Source organism: Cherax quadricarinatus, chromosome 84 (assembly GCF_038502225.1).
Source record: "Cherax quadricarinatus isolate ZL_2023a chromosome 84, ASM3850222v1, whole genome shotgun sequence".
NCBI lineage: Eukaryota > Metazoa > Arthropoda > Malacostraca > Decapoda > Parastacidae > Cherax > Cherax quadricarinatus.
The window spans coordinates 8,740,639-8,764,851 of NC_091375.1; the positions used below are offsets into that span (position 1 = coordinate 8,740,639).

General features: G+C 44.7%; 1 protein-coding gene across 1 annotated transcript in view; it reads left to right on the plus strand.

Moving 5' to 3' along the window:
- Nucleotides 1–24,213, plus strand: part of nsl1 (non-specific lethal 1) — a 326,238-nt gene that overhangs the window by 216,645 nt on the left and 85,380 nt on the right. The window contains exon 3 of the mRNA XM_053799428.2: nt 16,445–16,567. Within this exon, the coding sequence (XP_053655403.2) occupies nt 16,445–16,567 (123 nt within the window). The remainder of the gene's footprint in view (nt 1–16,444; nt 16,568–24,213) is intronic.

Below are 24,213 nucleotides of genomic sequence, written 5' to 3' on the forward strand. Positions count from 1 at the left end.
GACAATCTTCCGGCAGATGGCAGCATTTTTCGACTACCAGTTGCTTCTTTGTGACCGCCAGTATGACTTCAGAAAAGGTCACTTTCCTGCTGATGTGCTGTTAAACCTCTCCAGTATGTGGCATCAGTCACTGGATGAATCCTAGGTCAGCTGTGCAGTATCACTGGATGTAACTGGGGCTTTCGACAGTATGGCGCCAGGGACTCTTGGCAAATCTACAAACACAGGAGTGGCTGGCTCTTCACTATGCCTCCATAGTGAAAGTCTTCATGATAGATCTCTAAGAGTAGTTCTCAGTGGGACTGAGTCAGCAAGTCACTTTACTGGTGCAAGTGTTCCACAGGAGTGTGCTTGGGGCCATTGTTATGGAATGTCTACTTCAGTGGCATCTTTCAACTCATCTCAGACTCACATGCATATTCTGACGACTGTACGCTGACATTTTCTTATCTAAGGGAGGAAATTCCAGTTGCTCGCGGTTATATCAATCACCAGCTTCCGGCTATCAGCCTGGGGAAAACGATGGTAGGTTACATTTGCTTACGATAAAACACAAATGATGATGGTTTCTAGGCACCATGATGGTAATCCTGCAGCAGTGGTAAGAATGAATGGGAGAATGTTGGTACCCGGGGATGAAGTTAATATCCTTCAGGTGTAGACTGAGCATTGTCTCAACTTATTGGCATGAACTACTTCCCCTAGATGGCAAGCCTGTGATGCTATCTCCATCTACTGCACCTCACTTCTACCCCCAGTATATCTCCACCCTCATTTCCTTGCTTTAAGCTGAGGGACTGAATTCAAAATTACTTCTTCTGTCTGTCTCCAGTATGAAAATCACTTCTGTATTCGACTGAATAAGCTTGCTGGGCAGGCGAATAAAAATTACAAAGTGTCGCACGTGTTTTATTAATAATGCGTATTTATGTTCATTGATACAGGTGTGTATGTCTCTAGCTGTTTCTCCCAAATATATTTTCTTACAGCCTCCGCATTGTATTACATAAGCTCCAGTTTTCATTACAGCAAGGCTCTTAAGTTTCTCCGATGGTAGTGTTGGTAGTAGTGGTTGTACTTGGAGACGGCATGGAAGTTATGTTAGCCACCATAATATCGGAGATATTGATGATACTCAGAGCACAACGTCTACAATCATTGGAGAAATGAGAGGGAAAGGCCTGATCAATAAAGTCACATTCTTCAAGGTATTTCTGGGGGCTACATACCCTGTCGGCAGCCAGAAAGAATTCGATGACAACTATGTGTTCCGTCTTGTCATGATGCGAGAAGTTCATTAAGTCGTCCTTATTAGTTTCTTTTCGGTAAACTTAGAAAGACTTATCGCTCATTATACATACGTGTGCTCACTGGAGCGGAGGAGAGAGAAACACATGATAATATGTTGAATTAGACACATGTGCAACTCTTGGGTATCTTTATTGAGGAAACGTTTCGCCACACAGTGGCTTCATCAGTCCATACAAAGGAGAAACTTGAAGAACAGGAGGAGAATGAGGTAATCAGTCCCTCAGCCTTGAGTCGATGTGGTCAGTCCATCAAGATTGATGGACTGACCACATCGACTCAAGGCTGAGGGACTGATTATCTCATTCTCCTCCTGTTCTTCAAGTTTCTCCTTTGTATGGACTGATGAAGCCACTGTGTGGCGAAACGTTTCCTCAATAAAGATACCCAAGAGTTGCACATGTGTCTAATTCAACAACATGTCGGTTCTCTGAACCATTCATCTACAACATGATAATATATACCTGAAATGTATTTGAGGGCCTTGTGCCAAATTTGCACACTGCCATAACAACATACCGGAGTGAGAGAGATGGAAGTGCAACATAAACCCAGTGAAAAGCAAGGGTGCAGTGAACACAACAAGGGAACACTGTATCAACGTCCGTGACCCTAGACTATTCAGTATTTTACCAGAATATATCAAACACTGCTGGGACAAGTCTTCAAGAGGACACTAGACTATATAAACCATACCACAGGCGGGGGTTAGAACCCACGATCAGGGAGTCATAAAACCCCAGACCGACGCGCTAGTAGTATCTTAACCAGGTGCCAGTTCAACTAGGCTATGATGGATACATGGGGCAGTGGGCCTCCAGCAGCGACAGCCTGGTTGACCAGACAAACACCAGACGAGCCTGGCCTATGCCCGGGCTCCGTAAGTAAAAAAAAAAAACTCGGAACTCATCAAAGGTATACGCAGGGAGTACAGGTCGAGGGATTTACTTTGTTCCCTGGCGACCGTACATTACCTGGAGGTCATTCCGGGGATCAACGCCCCCGCGGCCCGGTCCATGACCAGGCCTCCCGATGGATCAGGGCCTGATCAACTAGGCTGTTACTGCTGGCCGCATACAGTCCAGCGTACGAGCCACAGCCCGGCTGATCCGGCACTGACTTTAGGTATCTGTCCAGCTCTCTCTTGAAGGCAGCCAGGGGTTTATTGGCAATTCCCCTAATGCTTGATGGGAGGCTGTTGAACAGTCTTGGGCCCCGGACACTTATGGTGTTTTCCCTTAATGTACCAATGGCGCCCCTACTTTTAATTGGGGGCATTTTGCATCGACTGCCCAGTCTTTTACTTTCGTAGGGAGTGATTTGTGTGTGCAGATTTGGGACCATTCCTTCCAGGATTTTCCAAGTGTAGATTATGATATATCTCTCCCTCCTGCGTTCCAACGAGTACAAGTCAAGTGCTTCCAAGCGTTCCCAGTAGTTAAGGTGCTTGATGGAACTTATACGTGCAGTAAAGGATCTCTGTACACTCTCTAGATTTGCGATTTCACCTGCTTTGAATGGAGATGTTAATGTACAGCAGTATTCCAGCCTAGAGAGAACAAGTGATTTGAAAAGGATCATCATTGGCTTGGCATCTCTCGTTTTGAACGTTCTCATTATCCATCCTATCATTTTCTTTGCACGTGCGATCGTGGCACTGTTGTGATCCTTGAAAGTGAGATCCTCAGACATTACTACTCCCAGGTCCCTTACTTTATTTTTCCGCTCTATTGTATGGCCAGAGTCTGTAGTATACTCTGTTCTATTTATTATCTCCTCCAGTTTTCCATAACGGAGTAGTTGGAATTTGTCCTCATTGAACATCATATTGTTTACCGTTGCCCACTGGAAAACTTTGTTTATATCTTCTTGGAGGTTAACCGCGTCCTCAGCAGATGACAGCCTCATGCAGATCCTAGTATCATCCGCAAAGGATGATACGGTGTTGTGATGTATATCTCTGTCTATGTCTGATATGAGGATGAGGAATAAGATGGGGGCGAGTACTGTGCCTTGTGGAACAGAGCTCTTCACTATGGCAGCCTCCGATTTAACTCTGTTGACCACTACTCTTTGTGTTCGATTTGTTAAGAAGTTGAAGATCCATCTCCCCACTTTCCCAGTTATTCCTTTAGCACGTATTTTATGGGCTATTACGCCATGATCGCATTTGTCAAATGCTTTTGCAAAGTCTGTGTATATTACATCTGCATTCTGATTTTCTTCCAGTGCATCCAAGGCCATATCATAGTGATCCAGTAGTTGTGAGAGGCAGGAGCGACCTGCCCTGGACCCATGTTGCCCTGGATTGTGCAGATTTTGGGAATCCAGGTGATTTGCAATCTTGCTTCTTAGCACTCTTTCAAAGATTTTTATGATGTGGGACGTCAGAGATGTTGCAGTGTACATCATGGAATCTTAATTCTGAGGACATGTACATAACCTTCACGACTATGACAACTACTACTACAACTAACCCATCTCTTTGGGAAGGACCTACTTCCACTGGGGAATCCCGCCTACCAGTGAATTTGCCCTCGTCTGCTTCACCTGACGTTACTATATAAGCGCCAGGATTCTTTCTTCTGCTTCAGAATCTCCACGACTATGGTGCTGTTTGCACCTACTCCTAGGTTGAGGGACTGATTACCTCATCTTCTGTACATAGTTCTACTGTCTTCAAGTTATGTCCTAGAATTTGTATTGATAAAGCCACTGGGTGGCGAAACGTCTACAATAAAGATACCCAGATGTTGCACATGTGTCTTACTCTCATCACGTCAGAGATATTGGTCTATAGTTCTTAGCTAATGCTTTGCTGCCACCTTTATGGAGTGGGGCTATATCCGTTGTTTTAAGTGACTGTGGAATTTCACCCATGTCCAAGCTCCTCCTCCATAGTGTACTTAGGGCACGCGAGAGGGGTTTCTTGCAGTTCTTAATGAAAACAGAGTTCCACGAGTCTGGGCCCGGGGCTGAGTGCATGAGCATGTTGTCAATGGCTTTTTCGAAATCTATCGGAGTTAGGGTAATGTCGGAAATCTGGCATACATTTATGGAGTTTTGAGGCTCATTCATGAAGAAATCATTTGGGTCGTCGATCCTCAGACTGATTAGTGGTTCACTAAACACAGAGTCGTAATGGGATTTCAATATTTCACTCATTTCCTTGTTGTCATCTGTGTAAGTCCCAGTCCCATCCTGTCTGAGTAAGGGCCCGATACTAGAAGTGGTATTTGCCTTGTTTTTGGCATATGAAAAGAAATATTTTGAATTTCTTTCAATTTCACTAAAAGCTTTAACAATATAAATGTTAGTGTGAATGACCATTAATTCTTTAATAGGGATAGGTTTCGTAGGTTAGGGTTGGGTTACTTTAGGTTAGGATGGGTTTAGTTAGGTTGCGTTAGGTTACATTAGTTAAGTTACTTGTGTGTGTGTGTGTGTACTCACGGAACAAGTGATATTGATCAATAACAATGCACTAGACAAGGAGTCGAACCCATGCTGTGAGAGAAAACGCATGACGCTTAGTAGCCACGCGGATTGTGTGGCCTAGTGGTCTAAAGCGTCATGCGTTTTCTCTCACCATGAGGCGGGCCAAAACAGCATGGGTTCGACTCATTGGCTAGTGCAGTGTTGTTATTGATGTGTATGTATGCGCGTCGTGCCGAATAGGTAAAACCTGCTATTTTTAACTTAAATAGCAATGCTCTTCTTGCCGAATAAGGCAAGCGAAAATTTGTGTATGCAATAATTTCACAAAAATCATTCTGAACCTAACAAAAAATATATATTTCATTGTGTTTATCAAACTATTGTAAACTTACCTAAAATATATTTAGTTGGATTAGGCTAAATTAAATTGTGCTTGTTAATAAGGTTAGGTAAGTTTTCTAAGGTTCTTTTGGTATAAAATTATTAATTTTAGACAGTCTAAGAGTAACTGTAGCCAGTGACACCTACACCACTCTGAGACCTCTCCTTGCTTTGGGTGTTCCCTTGCAACATTGCACAGCTCCTGATGATGCACTGAAAAGTGTGAAAGTACTTGAGCTAAAGATTTCCCCTCCCTCCCCGGTGGCTTGTCCTGCATAGTTGGGATCGCCCATCTGCGATTGTTTACATATATATATGTCGTGCCGAACATATAAAACTGGTCAATTAGCAAGAGCTCATTTAAAATTAAGTCCTTTCCAAAATTTTCGCTTATACCTTTAAAGATATTTTTTTTTCATTAATGTTAATGTAAAAATTTATAATTTTGCACCAAAAGAATCTTAGAAAACTTACCTAACCTTGTTATAACAAGATCAATTTATTTTAGCCTAATGCAACTAAATATATTTTAGATTTGTTTACAATAATTTAATACTAAACAAACGCAATGAAATATTTTTTTTTTCGTTAGGTTCAAAATGATTTTGGCGAAATTATTGCATACACAAATTTTAGCTTGTCCTATATGGCAAAATGAGCGTTGCTATTTAAGCCAAGATCGCAAGTTCTGTATGTATGTATGTATGTATGTATGTATGTATGTATGTATGTATATATATATATATATATATATATATATATATATATATATATATATATATATATATATATATATATATATATATATATGCAAACCCCCACTCACTTCACTGACAGTGAAAAAGTCAGAGTCCAGGTGAGCAAGAAAATTGAAGAGGGCAACACAGTGGGGGCAATCAGAATTATTACCAGTGAAGATACAGTTGCTCCCAGGGATGCTGACACGGCTGAAACACTTAGAGGAAAGCACCCTGCCAGGGAAACCAGTGGCACCAACAGTTCCAACACCTCTGTCCCCACTGTGGAACCATTGATTGTGGAAGACTCGGACATTTACAAGGCAATAATGTCGTTCCCATCTGGCTCTGCTGGGGGTTACACTGGAATAAGGCCACATCATTTAAAGGAAATAGTTAATCCAGTTATTGGGGAAATTGCAGAGACACTGCTTTCAGAGATCACAAGGTTCATCAACAATTCCTTGGCTGGTCTGATTCCTGATGAAATTAGACCTTTTTTTTTTTTTTGGTGCAACACTTTGTGCACTTAAAAAGAAGGATGGAGGAATTCGGCCAATTGCAGTAGGCAACACGTTACGCCGCCTCGTATCCAAAGCTGCTGTCCGAAGTATTCGCGCAGAGGCAGCCATGATGCTTCAACCAAACAAGCTTGACTTTGTGGTCTCTCAAGGAAGTGAAGCAGCGGTTCATGCAACAAGGGCGTATATCAACAACTTGCCTGAGGACAATGCAGTGGTAAAATTAGATTTCAAGAATGCATTCAATCTCCTGAAAAGAGACATGGTATTAGCAGCAGTACAAGAACATTTCCCTGGTCTCTTCCCTTTTGTTGCAGCTGGGTATAGCAAGGAATCAATGACCAGCGAGCTAAACATCTGGTTCCTAGATGATGGCACACTAGCAGGTACAAAGGAATCCCTCCTACATGATCTTACACAGGTAATGACACGGGGATAGGAAATGGGTCTCATCCTGAATCCATCCAAATGTGAAATCATCTCAGTCAGTCAACAAGTGATAAATGCAGTGAGATCAAAACTACCAGGAGCAGCAGTCATTGCCCCCATAAATAGTGTCTTGCTAGGAGCACCTCCGGGAAGCAGTGCCATTGCCACAATTCTCAGGAAGAAATTGAAAGAGTTAAGGAGAATGGAACAACGAATAGGCAATCTGGACACCCACGATGCCTTGTACCTTCTCACAAAGTGCTTGAGTCTGCCCAGGTTGACATATTTCCTAAGATGTGCACCTTCATATGATAACCCTATACTGCGTGAATATGACAGTATCCTAAGGCAGATTTTTACGATTTTTACTCTAGAAGACGGGCAGTGGAACCAAGCTACACTTCCAGTCAGACTAGGAGGCATTGGTGTCCGCAAGTCATCACAGATTGCGCTACCTGCTTTTCTGTCCTCATGTACTGCATCCAGAGAGCTTGTAGCAGCGATTCTCCCTGAACATCTTAGGGACAAGATTGGAGTCCAGGACCAAAAGTTCATTGACGGAGCCATGATCTGGGATAATCTAACGGGCTCTAAAACCAGACCTGCTCCCCCAACAACTACAAACAATCGCACTGGAATGGTCCAATAGTGGAAAATATAGCCTCAACAATGCTTCAGTGTGTGTCAGGGAAGGATAGAGCCCACCTGGCAGTGAGAGCCCCTCATGCAGGGGACTTTCTGTTGGCTGTTCCCAACTCCAGCCTTGGCACACGCCTCGACCCACAGACCATCCGCATCGGTGTTGCCCTTCGACTTGCCGCCCCTATTCTCGCCGAACACAGGTGTATTTGTGGCAGTGAAGCAGTAGACCGATTCGGGTATCATGGTCTTGTGTGCCGTAAATCCGAGAGAAAGATTGCAAGACATGAGGTTAATAACATTATCAAGAGGAGCCTCACAACAGCCGGATGCCTAGCAGTAAGGGAGCCACCCCAGCTATGCATATCTGATGGCAGCCAAAAACGTCCAGATGGTATCACCCTTCAAGCCTGGACAGGTGGTGGTGTGGGACTGCATTACGGGGAAGGTAGGCAGATGGATTTTCGGTTTTCTAACACACACAACACAAAAAGTAGTAGTGAACAGGGCAAGATCCAGCATCAGCGAGGCCAAAAGCTCAGTGCCCCAAGGCACTGTCCTGGCACCTCTGCTGTTCCTCATAGCAGACAGACAAAAACACCCGGCACACTTTTGTATTATCATTTGCAGATGACACTAAAATAAGCATGAAAGTCAGTACGGTAGTGGACACTGAAAAAGTACAGGAAGACAAACAGGGTTTTTCAGTGGGCAGTGGAAAACAACAGAACGTTCAATGGTGAAAAGTTCCAGCTGCTTAGGTATGGAAAGAATGAAGAACTCAAAAGAAGCACTATATACAAAACTCAAGAGGGTCACCAAATAGAACGTAAGGAACACGTAAGAGACCTAGGAATAATTATGTCAGCGGACCTTCCTTTTAAAGACCATAACAAGACAAAGATCACGACAGCCAGGAAGATGACTGGGTGGGTATTGAGAACTTTCAAAACAAGGAAAACAATGCCGATGGTGACACTCTTCAACTCACTAGTGCTCCCTCACTTAGAATATTGCTCAGTGCTGACGGCCCCGTTCAGGGCAGGAGAAATATCGGAGCTGGAACAAATACAAAGATCGTTTACGGCTCACACTGAGCCAGTAAAGCACCTAAACTACTGGGAACGCCTGCAAGTCTTGAACATGTACTCATTGGAGCGGAGGAGAGGTACATGATAATATATACCTGGAAGGTACTCAAGGGCTTGGTCCCAAATCTGCACAGTGCCATAACATACTGGAGTGAGATATATGGGAGGAAGTGTAAAATAAACCCAGTGAGGAGCAGGGGTGTGGTGGGGACAATAAGGGAACACTGTATCAACATTCGGGGTCCCAGACTTTTCAACATCTTACCAGAAGATATCAGAAACACTGCTGGAACAAGTGTTGAATCCTTCAAGAGGAAACTAGACACGTATCTTCACCAGGTGCCAGATCAACCAGGCTGTGATGGATATGTGGGGCAGCGGGCCTCCAGCAGCAACAGCCTGGTTGACCAGGCGAGCACCAGACGAGCCTGGCCCATGGCCGGGCTCAGAGAGTAGATATACTCTCGAAATTCTTCAAAGGTATATCAAAGGTATGGTTATTGTCCTGTCCAACATTTAGAACTTTGCATTTGTCTATATTAAACTGCATCTGCCACTTCTCCGACCACTGCATCAGTCTATTCAAATCTTCCTGGAGTGCTCGAATGTCCTCGTCAGAATGAATTCGACGGCCTATTTTGGTGTCATCGGCAAACTTGCCGATGTCGCTCTTTATGCCCTCATCTATGTCGTTCATGTAGATTGTGAACAGCAGGGGGCCCAACACTGACCCCTGTGGAACACCGCTCGTGACGCTTCCCCACTCTGATTTCTCCCCATTTATGCAAACTCTCTGCTGCCTATTTGTCAACCATGCCTCTATCCAGGAAAAAATTTCTCCTCCTATTCCATGTGCTTTAATTTTCCTCAATAGTCTCTGATGTGGGACCCTGTCAAAAGCCTTACTGAAGTCCATATACACAATATCATATTCATTACCATGATCTACCTCCTCAAATACCTTAGTGAAAAAAGTTAATAAATTCGTAAGGCAGGAACGCCCCTTTGTAAAACCATGCTGAGATTCGTTGATTAATTTATGCTTTTCAAGGTGGCTACGAACTGCCTCGGCAATTATTGATTCCATAAATTTTCCCACTATGGAGGTTAGGCTTATTGGTCTATAGTTCGAAGCTAAGGACCTGTCACCTGTTTTGAAAATAGGTATCACATTTGCCATTTTCCACTTATCTGGCACCATGCCAGTTTGTAGTGATATGTTGAAAAGATTAGCCAAAGGTGTGCTAAGCTCCTCTTTACATTCCTTTAGAACCCTTGCATACAGTTCATCAGGGCCTGGGGATTTGTTAGGTTTTAATTTATCTATTTGCCTAAGGACCATGTCACTTGTGACCCTAATAGTGCACAGTTTATTATCGTCCTGTTCTACATAATTTATCATTACTGGAATATCACTGGTATCCTCCTGTGTAAAAACTGAGAGGAAGTATGTGTTAAAAATTCTACACATTTCCTTATCACTGTCAGTGAGCTGACCCGAGGAACTTTTGAGTGGGCCTATCTTGTCCCTGATCTTACTTCTGTATACCTGAAAGAATCCTTTTGGGTTAGTCTTCGATTCTCTTGCAACTTTAACCTCATAATCTCTTTTTGCTTTTCTAATTCCCTTTTTTATTTCTCTCTTTAACTGAATATATCGATTTCTTAATTGCCCCTCTCCTCTTTTGATTTGCCTATATATGCCTCTCTTTTGACCAATCAGATATTTTAATCTATTGTTCATCCATTTAGGATCATTTTTGTTTGATCTGATATCCCTATTTGGAACATAATTTGACTGAGCAGCTAGAACTATGCCCTGGAAAGCATCATATCGGCAACCATCACCACCTACCTGACCCTTAGTCAGGTCATTCCAGTTCAGCCCACCTAAGTAATTTTTCAGTCCTATGAAATCAGCCAAGCGAAAGTCAGGGACGGAGACTTGATTGCCATTATTAGGGGAATTCCATAATATGTTAAAACTGAGTGATTTGTGATCACTCTCCCCAAGCTCATCATTAACCTCAAGATTATTAATTAGTGTTTCCCTACTGGCAAGAACCAAGTCAAGGAGGTTATTTCCCCTAGTTGGCTCTGTCACAAACTGTTTTAAAAAACAATCCTGGATCGAATCAAGAAAGTCACCCGACTCTAAATTTCCTGTCAAATTGCTCCAGTCAATCTGTCTATAGTTGAAATCTCCCATTAGCACAACATTTTCGTATGTAGATGCCTTACGAATTTCGTCCCATAGAAGTTTACTGCACTCCCTATCAAGATTTGGGGCCCTGTAAATCACACCCAAAATTAGTTTTTCTCGGCCCTCGAGAAGCTGTAACCAAACAGATTCAGTGGCTGACGCTTCTAATTTAATATCTTGTCTAACACAACAATTTAAATTGTCTCTGACATACATCGCTACTCCACCACCTTTCCTGTTGACCCTGTCAGTGTGGAATAATTTATAGCCTTGTATGTGACATTCAGAGGGCATCTCTCTATCTTTCAGATTGAGCCAGGTCTCTGTTATAGCAATAATATCTATGTTTCCTGCACTTGCAATTAATCTTAGCTCATCTATCTTATTTCTAACACTCCTGCTATTAGTATAGTAAACCTTAAGGGAGCTAGTCCCTTGCTGCCCTCTGCTGTCCCCCTTTGTTTGCTGACCTGTTCTATTGTCTTTATTTATAACTTCATGCTGAATGCCTTTTATACATTTACTGTTTCCAACCCTAGTGTTGCAACCTGCTTGTTTCCCACACACACCCATACCTCTATCTTCCATCAGTTTAAAATCATAGGCATTTCACCAATGGCCTTCTCAATCGAGTCTGCAAGTGCTACCACCCCTGCCCCAGAGAGATGTACCCCATCCCTTGCATACATATCATGTTTGCCATAAAAGTTGTTCCAGTTGTCAATGAATGGGATTGCAAGTTCCTTGCAGTATCTGTCTAGCCAGCAATTTACACCAATTGCCCTAGACAACCATTCATTTCCTACTCCCCTTCTAGGCAAGATGCTACATATGATTGGGATCCCTCCCTTAGACTTAATGAAATCTATAGCTGACCTGTACTTATCTAGCAGCTCTTCTCTCCTACCCTTCCCAATATCATTTCCACCAGCACTGAGACAGATAATGGGCTTGTTCCCATTACCTGACATGATATTATCCAGCCTGTTGACAATGTCCCCAACACCAGCTCCAGGGAAGCACACTCTATCTCTCATCTTCTTATTCCTATTACAAAAAGCACGGTCAACATATCTTACCTGAGAGTCACCAACTACAAGAATGCGCTTACCTTCATTAGCAGGGGCAGTAGTACCCTTACCTTCACTGGCCACTGAAGTACATTCATCCTGGAGAACAGAGAAGCGATTTCCTACCTTCAGATCTTCACTCTTAACTTTCCTTACTCTGATGCGCCTCCCATTACTGTGAACAACTCGCCACTTGTAGCAGGTGCTGGGCTGCACCTCACCTAACATTCCACGTTGTGTCACCAGGTGTCAGTACGTTAATAATGGTATACAGTACTAACATTCCATGATGTCACAGTGTCAGTACATTAATATAATGATACTTGACTGCTCGAAAAGAGAGAAAATGCATTCACTAGGACCTTTATCACCCCAAATATGACTGACCAAGTTGTCCCTTTCTTTTCAGCATATATTTCATTATATCAAATATTTTTATCATATGCAATTAACACTAACACCAAAAACGACTGAATATGAAGCTTCAGTGATTTATTATATCGTGGTATGAATGATGCGCAGATTTAACAGGAGCACTGCCTGCTTGCATTAGCTTTCATCTTTGTTTATATTATTTGGTTAAAATTAATGTTGGTGTCTTTCTCTTCTTTGTTTAAAGTGTTTGATTTTTAAGCCGCTTATTAAGTGGAGCATCTCCAACTATAAATGAGTTTGTCGTATATATTGCAACTTTTGTAGGTAGTCGTAATTTGTATTATGTTAAGCGCGTAGGGTGAGCAAGTGAATTCGGCAGCTGTAACATGTGAGAACATGAGAAGCCTGGGTGCGTGGGGTTGAGTTGGGTGGAACTGCATTGGTCTTGTTTAGGAGAGAGGTCCTGGGGCGGGATGGGGTCTTGGTGGTGTGTGTGAGACATGAGCGTGAAGGAGATAAAATAATGTTGGTAAGGATTAGGTCGAATTCATTTGAACAAGGTTTGGAGGAGCGCGTTGGCGGACTTTTTTTTATTTAGCAAAATTAGATACATCAGTAATGTGCTACTTTCCCGTTTTCTTTTAATAGTAGGAAGGAAAGCTAGTTACGTTTGTCTCGTTCCATCGCATAGAATGAGGTAAATACTATATATTCCTGAAGAATGCTTCTGAGGGGTCAACGCCCCTGCAGACAAGGCTTCCTGTAGGATCAAGGCTTGATCAATCAGGCTGCTACTGCTGGTTGCACCCAATCCAGTGTACGAACCACAACTTGAAGGCATTGAAGAGTTGAGACTCTTGTCATTCATCCAGTTCTCTCTTAATGTACTCGTCGAGTCCCTGCTTTTTATTGGAGTATTTTGGGGGGAGTCAGTATTCTTTTCAAGATTGTGATGGACTGATTACATCGGCTCCAGGCTGAGGACTGATTACCTCAAACTCCTCCTGATCTTCACCAACCTTCTTTGTATAGGACTGATGAAACCACTGAGTGGCGACACGTTTCCTCAGTAAAGATACCCAAGTGTTGCCCATGTGTATAACTTGTCAAAATAAAGGGAATTGTGTTTTTTCATTAAAACTTTATGGCACCCCCTGAAATGCCACCTCGCACCCGAGGTTGAGAACTCCTGCAGCTTGGCATGTTTCGCTGCATCATAGCTGCAGTTTCTATCTCTTGGGAATTACTCTGTCTTAAAATAGCCTGTCACTTACATAGGGGACACGGAATTTGTATCAGAATCTACCTACCTGGAGAATGTTCCGAGGGTCAGTTACCCCGTGGGTCCATTCCAGTGGACCTGATGAGCCAGGTTGCTGCACGAAGTCCAATGTAAGCACCAAAGCCCAGGGTCTGTTAGAAGTGTCCCCTGTGTATGAAGGGATGACGTTTAAACGTCTTGGTCCATTCACATTTATTGAATTTTTCTCTACTGTACTCATTGCATCCCTAATTTTTCATTGGATGTACTTTGCATCGTCAACCAAGTGACTTACTTTCATGGGGAATGATTTGTGTGTGAAAATTTAAGATAAACCCTTCTAGAATTTTCCATGTATAAATTATAAGGTATCTTTCGCCTACATTCCAAGGAGTACAGATCACGGGACTTCAAAAGTGACCTGAAGGACATTTCCGGGGTTCAAGACCCCCTGCGGTATGGTCCCAGTAAATTAGTTGCTTAGCCGAATTTATGCGGCCAATGAATGTTATGTGCACATTCTCCAGAACTACAGTTTGACCTTCCTTGGACTGAGCTATTAAAATGCAACAGTACTCCAGCCTAGAGAGAACAAGTGACTTGAAAAGTACCATTATTGGCTTGGTATCTCTTGTTTGAAGGTTCTAGTTATCCAGATTGTCTTGTTTCTTGGGGTTGTGATAATGACACCTGCACACACGTCACCAAAGTATGTATGTATGTATGTATGTATGTATATATATATATATATATATATATATATATATATATATATATATATATATATATATATATTTATATATATATATATATATATATATATATGCAAGGAATTCGCAAGAGCAGGCGAAATATACACAAACACTGATCTCTGGCTGAAGGAGATTCGAACCTACGAACCTTGGAACGAGGTACGCGGTGCTTTACCAATCTACCCACATTGGACCAATACCTTGGAGTCCAGCTTGCACTAGACTTTGATCCAAGGCAGCCAGCTTTCAGGGAGAAGGCTTACAGCTTTTCATCTCATCCCCTGTGTTTGTGTATATTTCGCCTGCTCTTGCGAATTCCTTGCATTGTTAATATCTCTAGTAAGGCTGATGCATGCAGGGGATGAGATGAAAAGCTGTAAGCCTTCTTCCTGAAAGCTGGCTGCCTTGGATCAAAGTCTAGCGCAAGCTGGACTCCAAGGTATTGGTCCAGTGTGGGTAGATTGGTAAAGCACTGCGTACCTTGTTCCAAGGTTCGTAGGTTCGAGTCTCCTTCAGCCACACACACACACACACACACACACACACACACAACACACACACACACACAAATATATATATATATATATATATATGTAAGGGGGAGGGGTAGATATGTTTTCCTCCTGTCGTTATCACATCGCCACCACTGTTGTGATCATTGTAGGTGAGATCCTGTGACATTATTACTCCTAAGTATGTGAATCCGAATCGTTTCATGAAGATTAAGACTCTGAAAGTGGCTGCCATTATGCTGGTGAAAGGCTCTTGATCCAGAGATTTGGAGCTACCCTTCTATCTAGGATCAAAGGATTACGACCCTTTCACCAGGATCATCCATGCCTCTCATTGTTACAAGTCATAAAGTTTACATTGCTGTCTCCATTCCATGTTTCTGGTTCCTCATTCACCTTCAACTTGTCTTATAATTATAAGTGGCTGAGAGTAAAATTGTGAAGTTCTCTCTTACTGCCTTGACCTAACAGCTATCTTCTCCCCCTGACCTAACCTTGGCTGTCTCCTCGACTTGACCTGACCTTGGTTATCTCACACTGACCTTCATAATCAACTTTATTTCACAAGCTGACGAACCCACGGAACGGGTTAGGTTTGAATCCATGGCGAGCGAGTCGTAAAACTCTAGGCCAGTGTGTAAGCCACTGGTCTAGTGGCTTACGCACTTGCCTGGAATTTTACGGCTCACTTGCCACAGGTTCAAACCTCACCTGTTCCTTTCTTTGTTTACAATCGTGTTATTACGATTATAATGAAAGAAGTCTGTTGGAATTTTATGCAACCATACCTGACACATTTGTAAACCCAAAGAGGTTTGTTGTATATATGTTCACTGCCTTTGGCAGCACTTACATTTGTGAACTATCGTTTGCAAAGGTAAGAATTGTTAAGTCGATGGTGCGATCAAGACGTTCTGATTAAAGATTTGCAAGACATTTTAAGATTGTTTATCACAAACATTGAACTTGATGTTAATTCTCTCACCGTGAACCTGGCTCATGGCCGGGCTCCGGGAATATAAAAACTCTCGAAACTCATTTGAAGTAAAGGTACTAAACTGTAGCCTCAAACATCAAATTACGATTATGTAAATAAGAAAGTCTTCAGTGTGTTGTGCTTATCAATTGATAACATTAATTCACATGTAATGGCACATTTAATAAACTGTTATATACACATTGTTTTATTTGTGATTATAACTTATTTTCATACGTGTTTTAGCTTTTAATCCCAGATATCATTATTTTTCATTAGTCTTTGCATTACGCTTTTATACTGACTAACTAGTTAGTGGAAGTTTGATTTTTTAGGTATTAAAATTAGTGATTTCTGGAAGAGTTGCATTGATGTTGATTCATTCTTTCAGTTTGAGAGTAATATTAATATTATTAAGATGTTGGTTATGTAGGTTAACACGCTAATTCAGTCTAGTTTCAGGTGCTGCCATTGTACACTTGACCATTAAATGTGTTCCATTTATGTATCTGAACGGTTAGGAACCACTGTCCCAGTGCATAGTAAGCAGACGATCTCTTGTTTGTGTTCCATAGTCTTTTATTTGCTCTCATGTTTTTGTTTTGCTTTAAAAAGATTTTAGCGTGGTTTTAATAAAATTTCTTTTCCTTTAGTATTACTGATGTTAGTTGACATGATAAGCATTACAATACTAATTCTTGTATAATACTGAGCTTGAGCTAGTGTTATAATGGTCATTATTTTGTTTCAGGCAGGAACGAGCATACTATCGATACTGCAAGGCGCGGGCGTGGGTGGCATCAAGGTGGACGTGGCTACAGGCGCAGGTGGCAGACCTTGAATACAGAATTTTGCAACAACATAAAATATATGGGTGAGTACCCACACTGACTTGCACTCTGCTAGTCATGCGCCTTGAGCGAGTGTGCACTTAGGAAGGGTTATGTCGAAAATGGTATAAAATACCGTCTACTTGATGATGAGACGCATGTGCAACTGTTGGGTATCTTGGTCGAAACGTTTCGCTTACACAGTCGAAGTGGAAGATCTCGAGATCTTCCACCTCACCTTCGACAGTATTTAAGACTCCATTCTCATGCTTCAGCTTCATATTGTTTCAGACCATGGAACACTTTTCCAGGCTGAGGGACTGATGACCTAATATACTATTTCTCCAAGGTTGATGGACTGATTACGTCATCTTCATTTCACTGCTACACCTGTATCTAACTGAAGAAGCCTACTGTGTATGAGAAACGTTTCATGAACAAAAATACCCAGGTGTTACTCATGCTGTTCGGCCTGAGGCCGCCACACTTCTCCGGTGATGCCTCTCATCAACCAAACTCTTTGTTACCTGCAACCTTACATCCCAGTTACAACTTGGCTGGTCTGGCACTTCTAGTAGACCTTTGTCCAGTTTCCTCATGTATATTTCCACCTGTATTCCGGCTGGATTTCTTTTATCTGCTGTCCTGGAGGATGGTGTAACGGTTTAGGATGAGGCAACTAGTACTCTGAGTTGTGCAAGAAAGGTATAAAATACCTACAATATGAAAGTTAAGACACATGTGCAACATCTGGATATCTTTATTATAGACGTTTCGCCATCCAGTGGCTTTATCAATACAGATTCTAGGACATAATAGGAAGACAGTAGAACTATATACAAAAGATGAGGTAATCAGTCCCTCAGCCTTGGAGTTAGTGTTCACAGCATCGTGGTGGAGGAGAATCTGGAGCAAAGGCAAAAAGACTGGCGGTTATATAGGCGTCAGTGGATAAGGACGGGCAGCAGACGAGGGCATAGTCACTGGTAGGCGGGATTCCCCAGTGGAAGTAGGTCCTTCCCAAAGAGATGGGTTAGTTGCAGCAGCCGTGAAGAAGGTCTTGTAGATGTCCTCTGAACCAAGATTCCATGATGTTGCAGTGTCTTGACAAGTTGTGCAAGAAAGGTATAAAATACCGACAATATGAAAGTTAAGACACATGTGCAACATCTGGATATCTTTATTGTAGACGTTTCGCCATCCAGTGGCTTTATCAATACATGTGTCTTAGTACTCTGAGTTGTTTGTGGGGTCTGAGTAACTTCTACAACCTCCCGCACCCCACCGGCTCCTAGTTTTCTTCGATCTGCATCGCAGGTTTCTGGTCTCTTGGGCTGATCATATCTACTTTTAATTAAAGCTGTGTATCGAGTTCCTCCACTACTACTACATCAAAGCTATTCCACTTAACTCTACCTGAGACTAAAGAAATGCTGTACTTCATCACATACCTATGATTTCAGCTTCCACCTGTGTCCCTTTGATCAAACAAGTCTGTCACTATCTACCCTATAAACTAGCGTTATACGCTACATTTATGTAGCTTTGAACATTTTGATGCAAACAAGAAAAAATGACAGCAATATTGTGAAATATGGTTTCATTGTGCAACAACCAGCAGGAATTATCAGTATATGTTTTGTGAAAAAAATTTATAAACCCTTAACCCAAATTGATAGTGCCAGCATTTTGACTCGGTCCCGTTATTTCCCCTCCCCCTCAAAAAAAAAAAAAAAGGTGCCACAGGATTCTTGAAAAAATAAATAAATAAACTGCTGTACTCTAAAAGGAGCACAACAAAAAAGTTTGTAAACCCACTGTCACACGTTAGTTCGATAAGCAAATTACTGTATATATATATATATATATATATATATATATATATATATATATATATATATATATATATATATATATATATAAACAGGCAATACAGTCACAAGCAAGCGATCTTAATGCAGAACAAGCCACAGGGGACTTGTTCTGCATACATAACACATTTTCAAAGATGTGAGGTGCCAGTGTAGTGCTACAAGAAAAATGATCTAAAATATAATTATCTTAAGATAACATAAGAACGAAGGAACACTGCAGCAGGCCTACTGGCCCATGCGAGACAGGTCCAAGTCTCCTACCGGCTTAAGCCAATGCACCCAACCTAGTCAGGTCAGGTCACCTTGACTTAAGGGAGGAACAAGGCAACCGTCCTGGTAGCACAAGCTAATCAGGTCCAACTCACACCCACCCACACCCACTCATGTATTTATCCAACCTATTTTTAAAGCTACACAACGTTCTGGCCTCTAGGACTGTACTTGGGAGTTTGTTCCACTCATCCACAACTCTATTACCAAACCCGTGCTTTCCTATATCCTTCCTGAATCTGAATTTTTCTAACTTAAAACCATTGCTGCGAGTCCTGTCTAGGCTAGATATTTTCAGCACACTATTTACATCCCCTTTATTTATTCCTGTCTTCCATTTATACACCTCAATCATATCCCCCCTAATTCTACGTCTTTCTAGAGAGTGCAGATTCAGGGCCCTTAGTCTATCCTCATAGGGAAGGTTTCTGATACATGGGATCAACTTTGTCATCCTCCTTTGTACATTTTCCAGAGCATTTATATCCATTCTGTAATACGGTGACCAAAACTGTGCAGCATAATCTAAATGAGGCCTAACCAAGGATGTATAGAGTTGAAGAACAACCCGAGGACTCCTATTATTTATGCTTCTTGATATGAAGCCAAGGATTCTATTAGCTTTATTGCGAACACTTATGCACTGTTGTCTTGGTTTCAGATTACTGCTAACCAGAACTCCTAAATCTTTTTCGCAATCCGTAATATTAAGATCTACATTATTTAGTTTATATGTGGCACTGTTATTGTCCTGTCCAACATTTAGAACTTTGCATTTGTCTATATTAATCTGCATCTGCCACCTCTCCGACCACTGCATCAGTCTATTCAAATCTTCCTGGAGTGCTCTAATGTCCTCGTCAGAATGAATTCGACGGCCTATTTTGGTGTCATCGGCAAACTTGCTGATGTCGCTCTTTATGCCCTCATCTATGTCGTTTATGTATATTGTGAACAGCAGGGGGCCCAACACTGACCCTTGTGGAACACCGCTCGTGACGCTTCCCCACTCTGATTTCTCCCCATTTATGCAAACTCTCTGCTGCCTATTTGTCAACCATGCCTCTATCCAGGAAAAAATTTCTCCTATTCCATGTGCCTTAATTTTCCTCAGTAGTCTCTGATGTGGGACCCTGTCAAAAGCCTTACTGAAGTCCATATACACAATATCATATTCATTACCATGATCTACCTCCTCAAATTAATAAATTCGTAAGGCAGGAACGCCTCTTGTAAAACCATGCTGAGATTCGTTGATTAATTTATACTTTTCAAGGTGGCTACGAACTGCCTCGGCAATTATTGATTCCATAAATTTTCCCACTATGGAGGTTAGGCTTATTGGTCTATAGTTCGAAGCTAAGGACCTGTCACCTGCTTTGAAAATAGGTATCACATTTGTGCTTTTAAACACAATTTCGTGAAATAACAGGAAACAGAGAGGCCTGCTACCCTTACTGCCCCTCCCCCCTCCCAGGCCGACCCTGCCGCACACCCTCCACCATCGTAACATCCCAGGCCGACCCTGCCGCACATCCTCCACCATCGTAATATCCCAGGCCGACCCTGCTGCACGCCCTCCACCATCGTAATATCCCAGGCCGACCCTGCCACATACCCATCATTGTAACATCCCAGCCCGACCTTGCCACACACCCTCCACCATCGTAACATCCAGGCCGACCCTGCCGCACATCCTCCACCATCGTAATATCCCAGGCCGACCTTGCCACACACCCTCCACCATCGTAATATCCCTGGCCGACCTTGTCCCACACCATCCACCATCGTAACATCCCAGGCCGACCCTGCCACACACCCTCCACCATCGTAACATCCCAGGCCGACGCTGCCGCACACCCTCCACCATCGTAACATCCCAGGCCGACCCTGCCCCACACCATCCACCATCGTAACATCCCAGGCCGACCCTGCCACACACCCTCCACCATCGTAACATCCCAGGCCGACGCTGCCGCACACCCTCCACCATCGTAACATCCCAGGCCGACCCTGCCACACACCCTCCACCATCGTAATATCCCTGGCCGACCTTGTCCCACACCATCCACCATCGTAACATCCCAGGCCGACCCTGCCCCACACCCTCCACCATCGTAACATCTTTGGCCGACCCTGCCACACACCCTCCACCATCGTAAATAGTGTGCTGAAAATATCTAGCCTAGACAGGACTCGCAGCAATGGTTTTAAGTTGGAAAAATTCAGATTCAGGAAGGATATAGGAAAGTACTGGTTTGGTAATAGAGTTGTGGATGAGTGGAACAAACTCCCAAGTACCGATATAGAGGCCAGAACGTTGTGTAGCTTTAAAAATAGGTTGGATAAATACATGAGTGGATGTGGGTGGGTGTGAGTTGGACCTGATAGCTTGAGCTACCAGGTCGGTTGCCGTGTTCCTCCCTTAAGTCAATGTGAACTGACCTGACTAGGTTGGGTGCATTGGCTTAAGCCGGTAGGAGACTTGGACCTGCCTCGCATGGGCCAGTAGGCCTTCTGCAGTGTTCCATCGTTCTTATGTTCTTATGTAACATCTCTGGCCGACCCTGCCACAAACCCTCCACCATCGTAACATCGCAGGCCGATCCTGCCTCAACGCCCTCCACCATCGTAACATCCCTGGCCGACCCTGCCACACACCCTCCACCATCGTAACATCTCTGGCCGACCCTGCCACACACCCTCCACCATCGTAACATCCCTGGCCGACCCTGCCACACACCCTCCACCATCGTAACATCCTTGGCCGACCCTGCCACACACCCTCCACCATCGTAACATCTTTGGTCGACCCTGCCACACCCTCCACCATCGTAACATCCCTGGCCGACCCTGCCACACACCCTCCACCATCGTAACATCTCTGGCCGACCCTGCCACACACCCTCCACCATCGTAACATCTCTGGCCGACCCTGCCACACACCCTCCACCATCGTAACATCTCTGGCCGACCCTGCCACACACCCTCCACCATCGTAACATCTCTGGCCGACCCTGCCACACACCCTCCACCATCGTAACATCTCTGGCCGACCCTGCCACACACACTCCACCATCGTAACATCTCTGGCCGACCCTGCCACACACCCTCCACCATCGTAACATCTCTGGCCGACCCTGCCACACACCCTCCACCATCGTAACATCTCTGGCCGACCCTGCCACACACCTTCCACCATCGTAACATCTCTGGCCGACCCTGCCACACACCCTCCACCATCGTAACATCCCAGGCCGACCCTGCCACACACCCTCCACCATCGTAACATCCCTGGCCGACCCTGCCACACACCCTCCACCATCGTAACATCTCTGGCCGACCCTGCCACACACCCCCCACCATCGTAACATCCCTGGCCGACCCTGCCACACACCCACCATCGTAACATCTCTGGCCGACCCTGCCACACACCCTCCATCGTAACATCTCTGGCCGACCCTGCCACACACCCTCCACCTTCGTAACATCTCTGGCCGACCCTGCCACACACCCTCCACCTTCGTAACATCTCTGGCCGACCCTGCCACACACCCTCCACCATCGTAACATCTCTGGCCGACCCTGCCACACACCCTCCACCATCGTAACATCTCTGGCCGACCCTGCCACACACCCTCCACCATCGTAACATCTCTGGCCGACCCTGCCACACACCCTCCACCATCGTAACATCTCTGGCCGACCCTGCCACACACCCTCCACCATCGTAACATCTCTGGCCGACCCTGCCACACACCCTCCACCATCGTAACATCTCTGGCCGACCCTGCCACACACCCTCCACCATCGTAACATCTCTGGCCGACCCTGCCACACACCCTCCACCATCGTAACATCTCTGGCCGACCCTGCCACACACCCTCCACCATCGTAACATCTCTGGCCGACCCTGCCACACACCCTCCACCATCGTAACATCTCTGGCCGACCCTGCCACACACACTCCACCATCGTAACATCTCTGGCCGACCCTGCCACACACCCTCCACCATCGTAACATCTCTGGCCGACCCTGCCACACACCCTCCACCATCGTAACATCTCTGGCCGACCCTGCCACACACCTTCCACCATCGTAACATCTCTGGCCGACCCTGCCACACACCCTCCACCATCGTAACATCTTTGGCCGACCCTGCCACACACCCTCCACCATCGTAACATCCCAGGCCGACCCTGCCACACACCCTCCACCATCGTAACATCCCTGGCCGACCCTGCCACACACCCTCCACCATCGTAACATCTCTGGCCGACCCTGCCACACACCCCCCACCATCGTAACATCCCTGGCCGACCCTGCCACACACCCACCATCGTAACATCTCTGGCCGACCCTGCCACACACCCTCCATCGTAACATCTCTGGCCGACCCTGCCACACACCCTCCACCCTCATAACATCTCTGGCCGACCCTGCCACACACCCTCCACCATCGTAACATCTCTGGCCGACCCTGCCACACACCCTCCACCATCGTAACATCTCTGGCCGACCCTGCCACACACCCTCCACCATCGTAACATCTCTGGCCGACCCTGCCACACACCCTCCACCATCGTAACATCTCTGGCCGACCCTGCCACACACCCTCCACCATCGTAACATCTCTGGCCGACCCTGCCACACACCCTCCACCATCGTAACATCTCTGGCCGACCCTGCCACACACCCTCCACCATCGTAACATCTCTGGCCGACCCTGCCACACACCCTCCACCATCGTAACATCTCTGGCCGACCCTGCCACACACCCTCCACCATCGTAACATCTCTGGCCGACCCTGCCACACACCCTCCACCATCGTAACATCTCTGGCCGACCCTGCCACACACCCTCCACCATCGTAACATCTCTGGCCGACCCTGCCACACACCCTCCACCATCGTAACATCCCAGGCCGACCCTGCCACACACCCTCCACCATCGTAACATCCCTGGCCGACCCTGCCACACACCCTCCACCATCGTAACATCTCTGGCCGACCCTGCCACACACCCTCCACCATCGTAACATCCCTGGCCGACCCTGCCACACACCCTCCACCATCGTAACATCTCTGGCCGACCCTGCCACACACCCTCCACCATCGTAACATCCCTGGCCGACCCTGCCACACACCCTCCACCATCGTAACATCCCTGGCCGACCCTGCCACACACCCTCCACCATTGTAATATCACGACTCAAACCTGGGACACTTGCCTCAAGTAAGGTTTGATACTATATTTAAAGAAAGAAATAATTTCTAGTAAAAGCAGGATCACAACAGAAGATACAGTAGGTGCCCTAAAATAATTAATAAATAATGGACCCTACATGACACTATCTCACACCCCTACCAACACTCTCCCACCATGGTCACCCGTAGACCTATAGCTAGTACATAAGCGCCAGTCTTCCTGACAAAATAATTGGTTATAATCATATCCATAATTTTTAAAGGGGTGGACCGGTACGCCAGCAGAAGGCCTCGTTCACACGACTAAAAGCTGCCTGTCATAACATGACTAAGACCG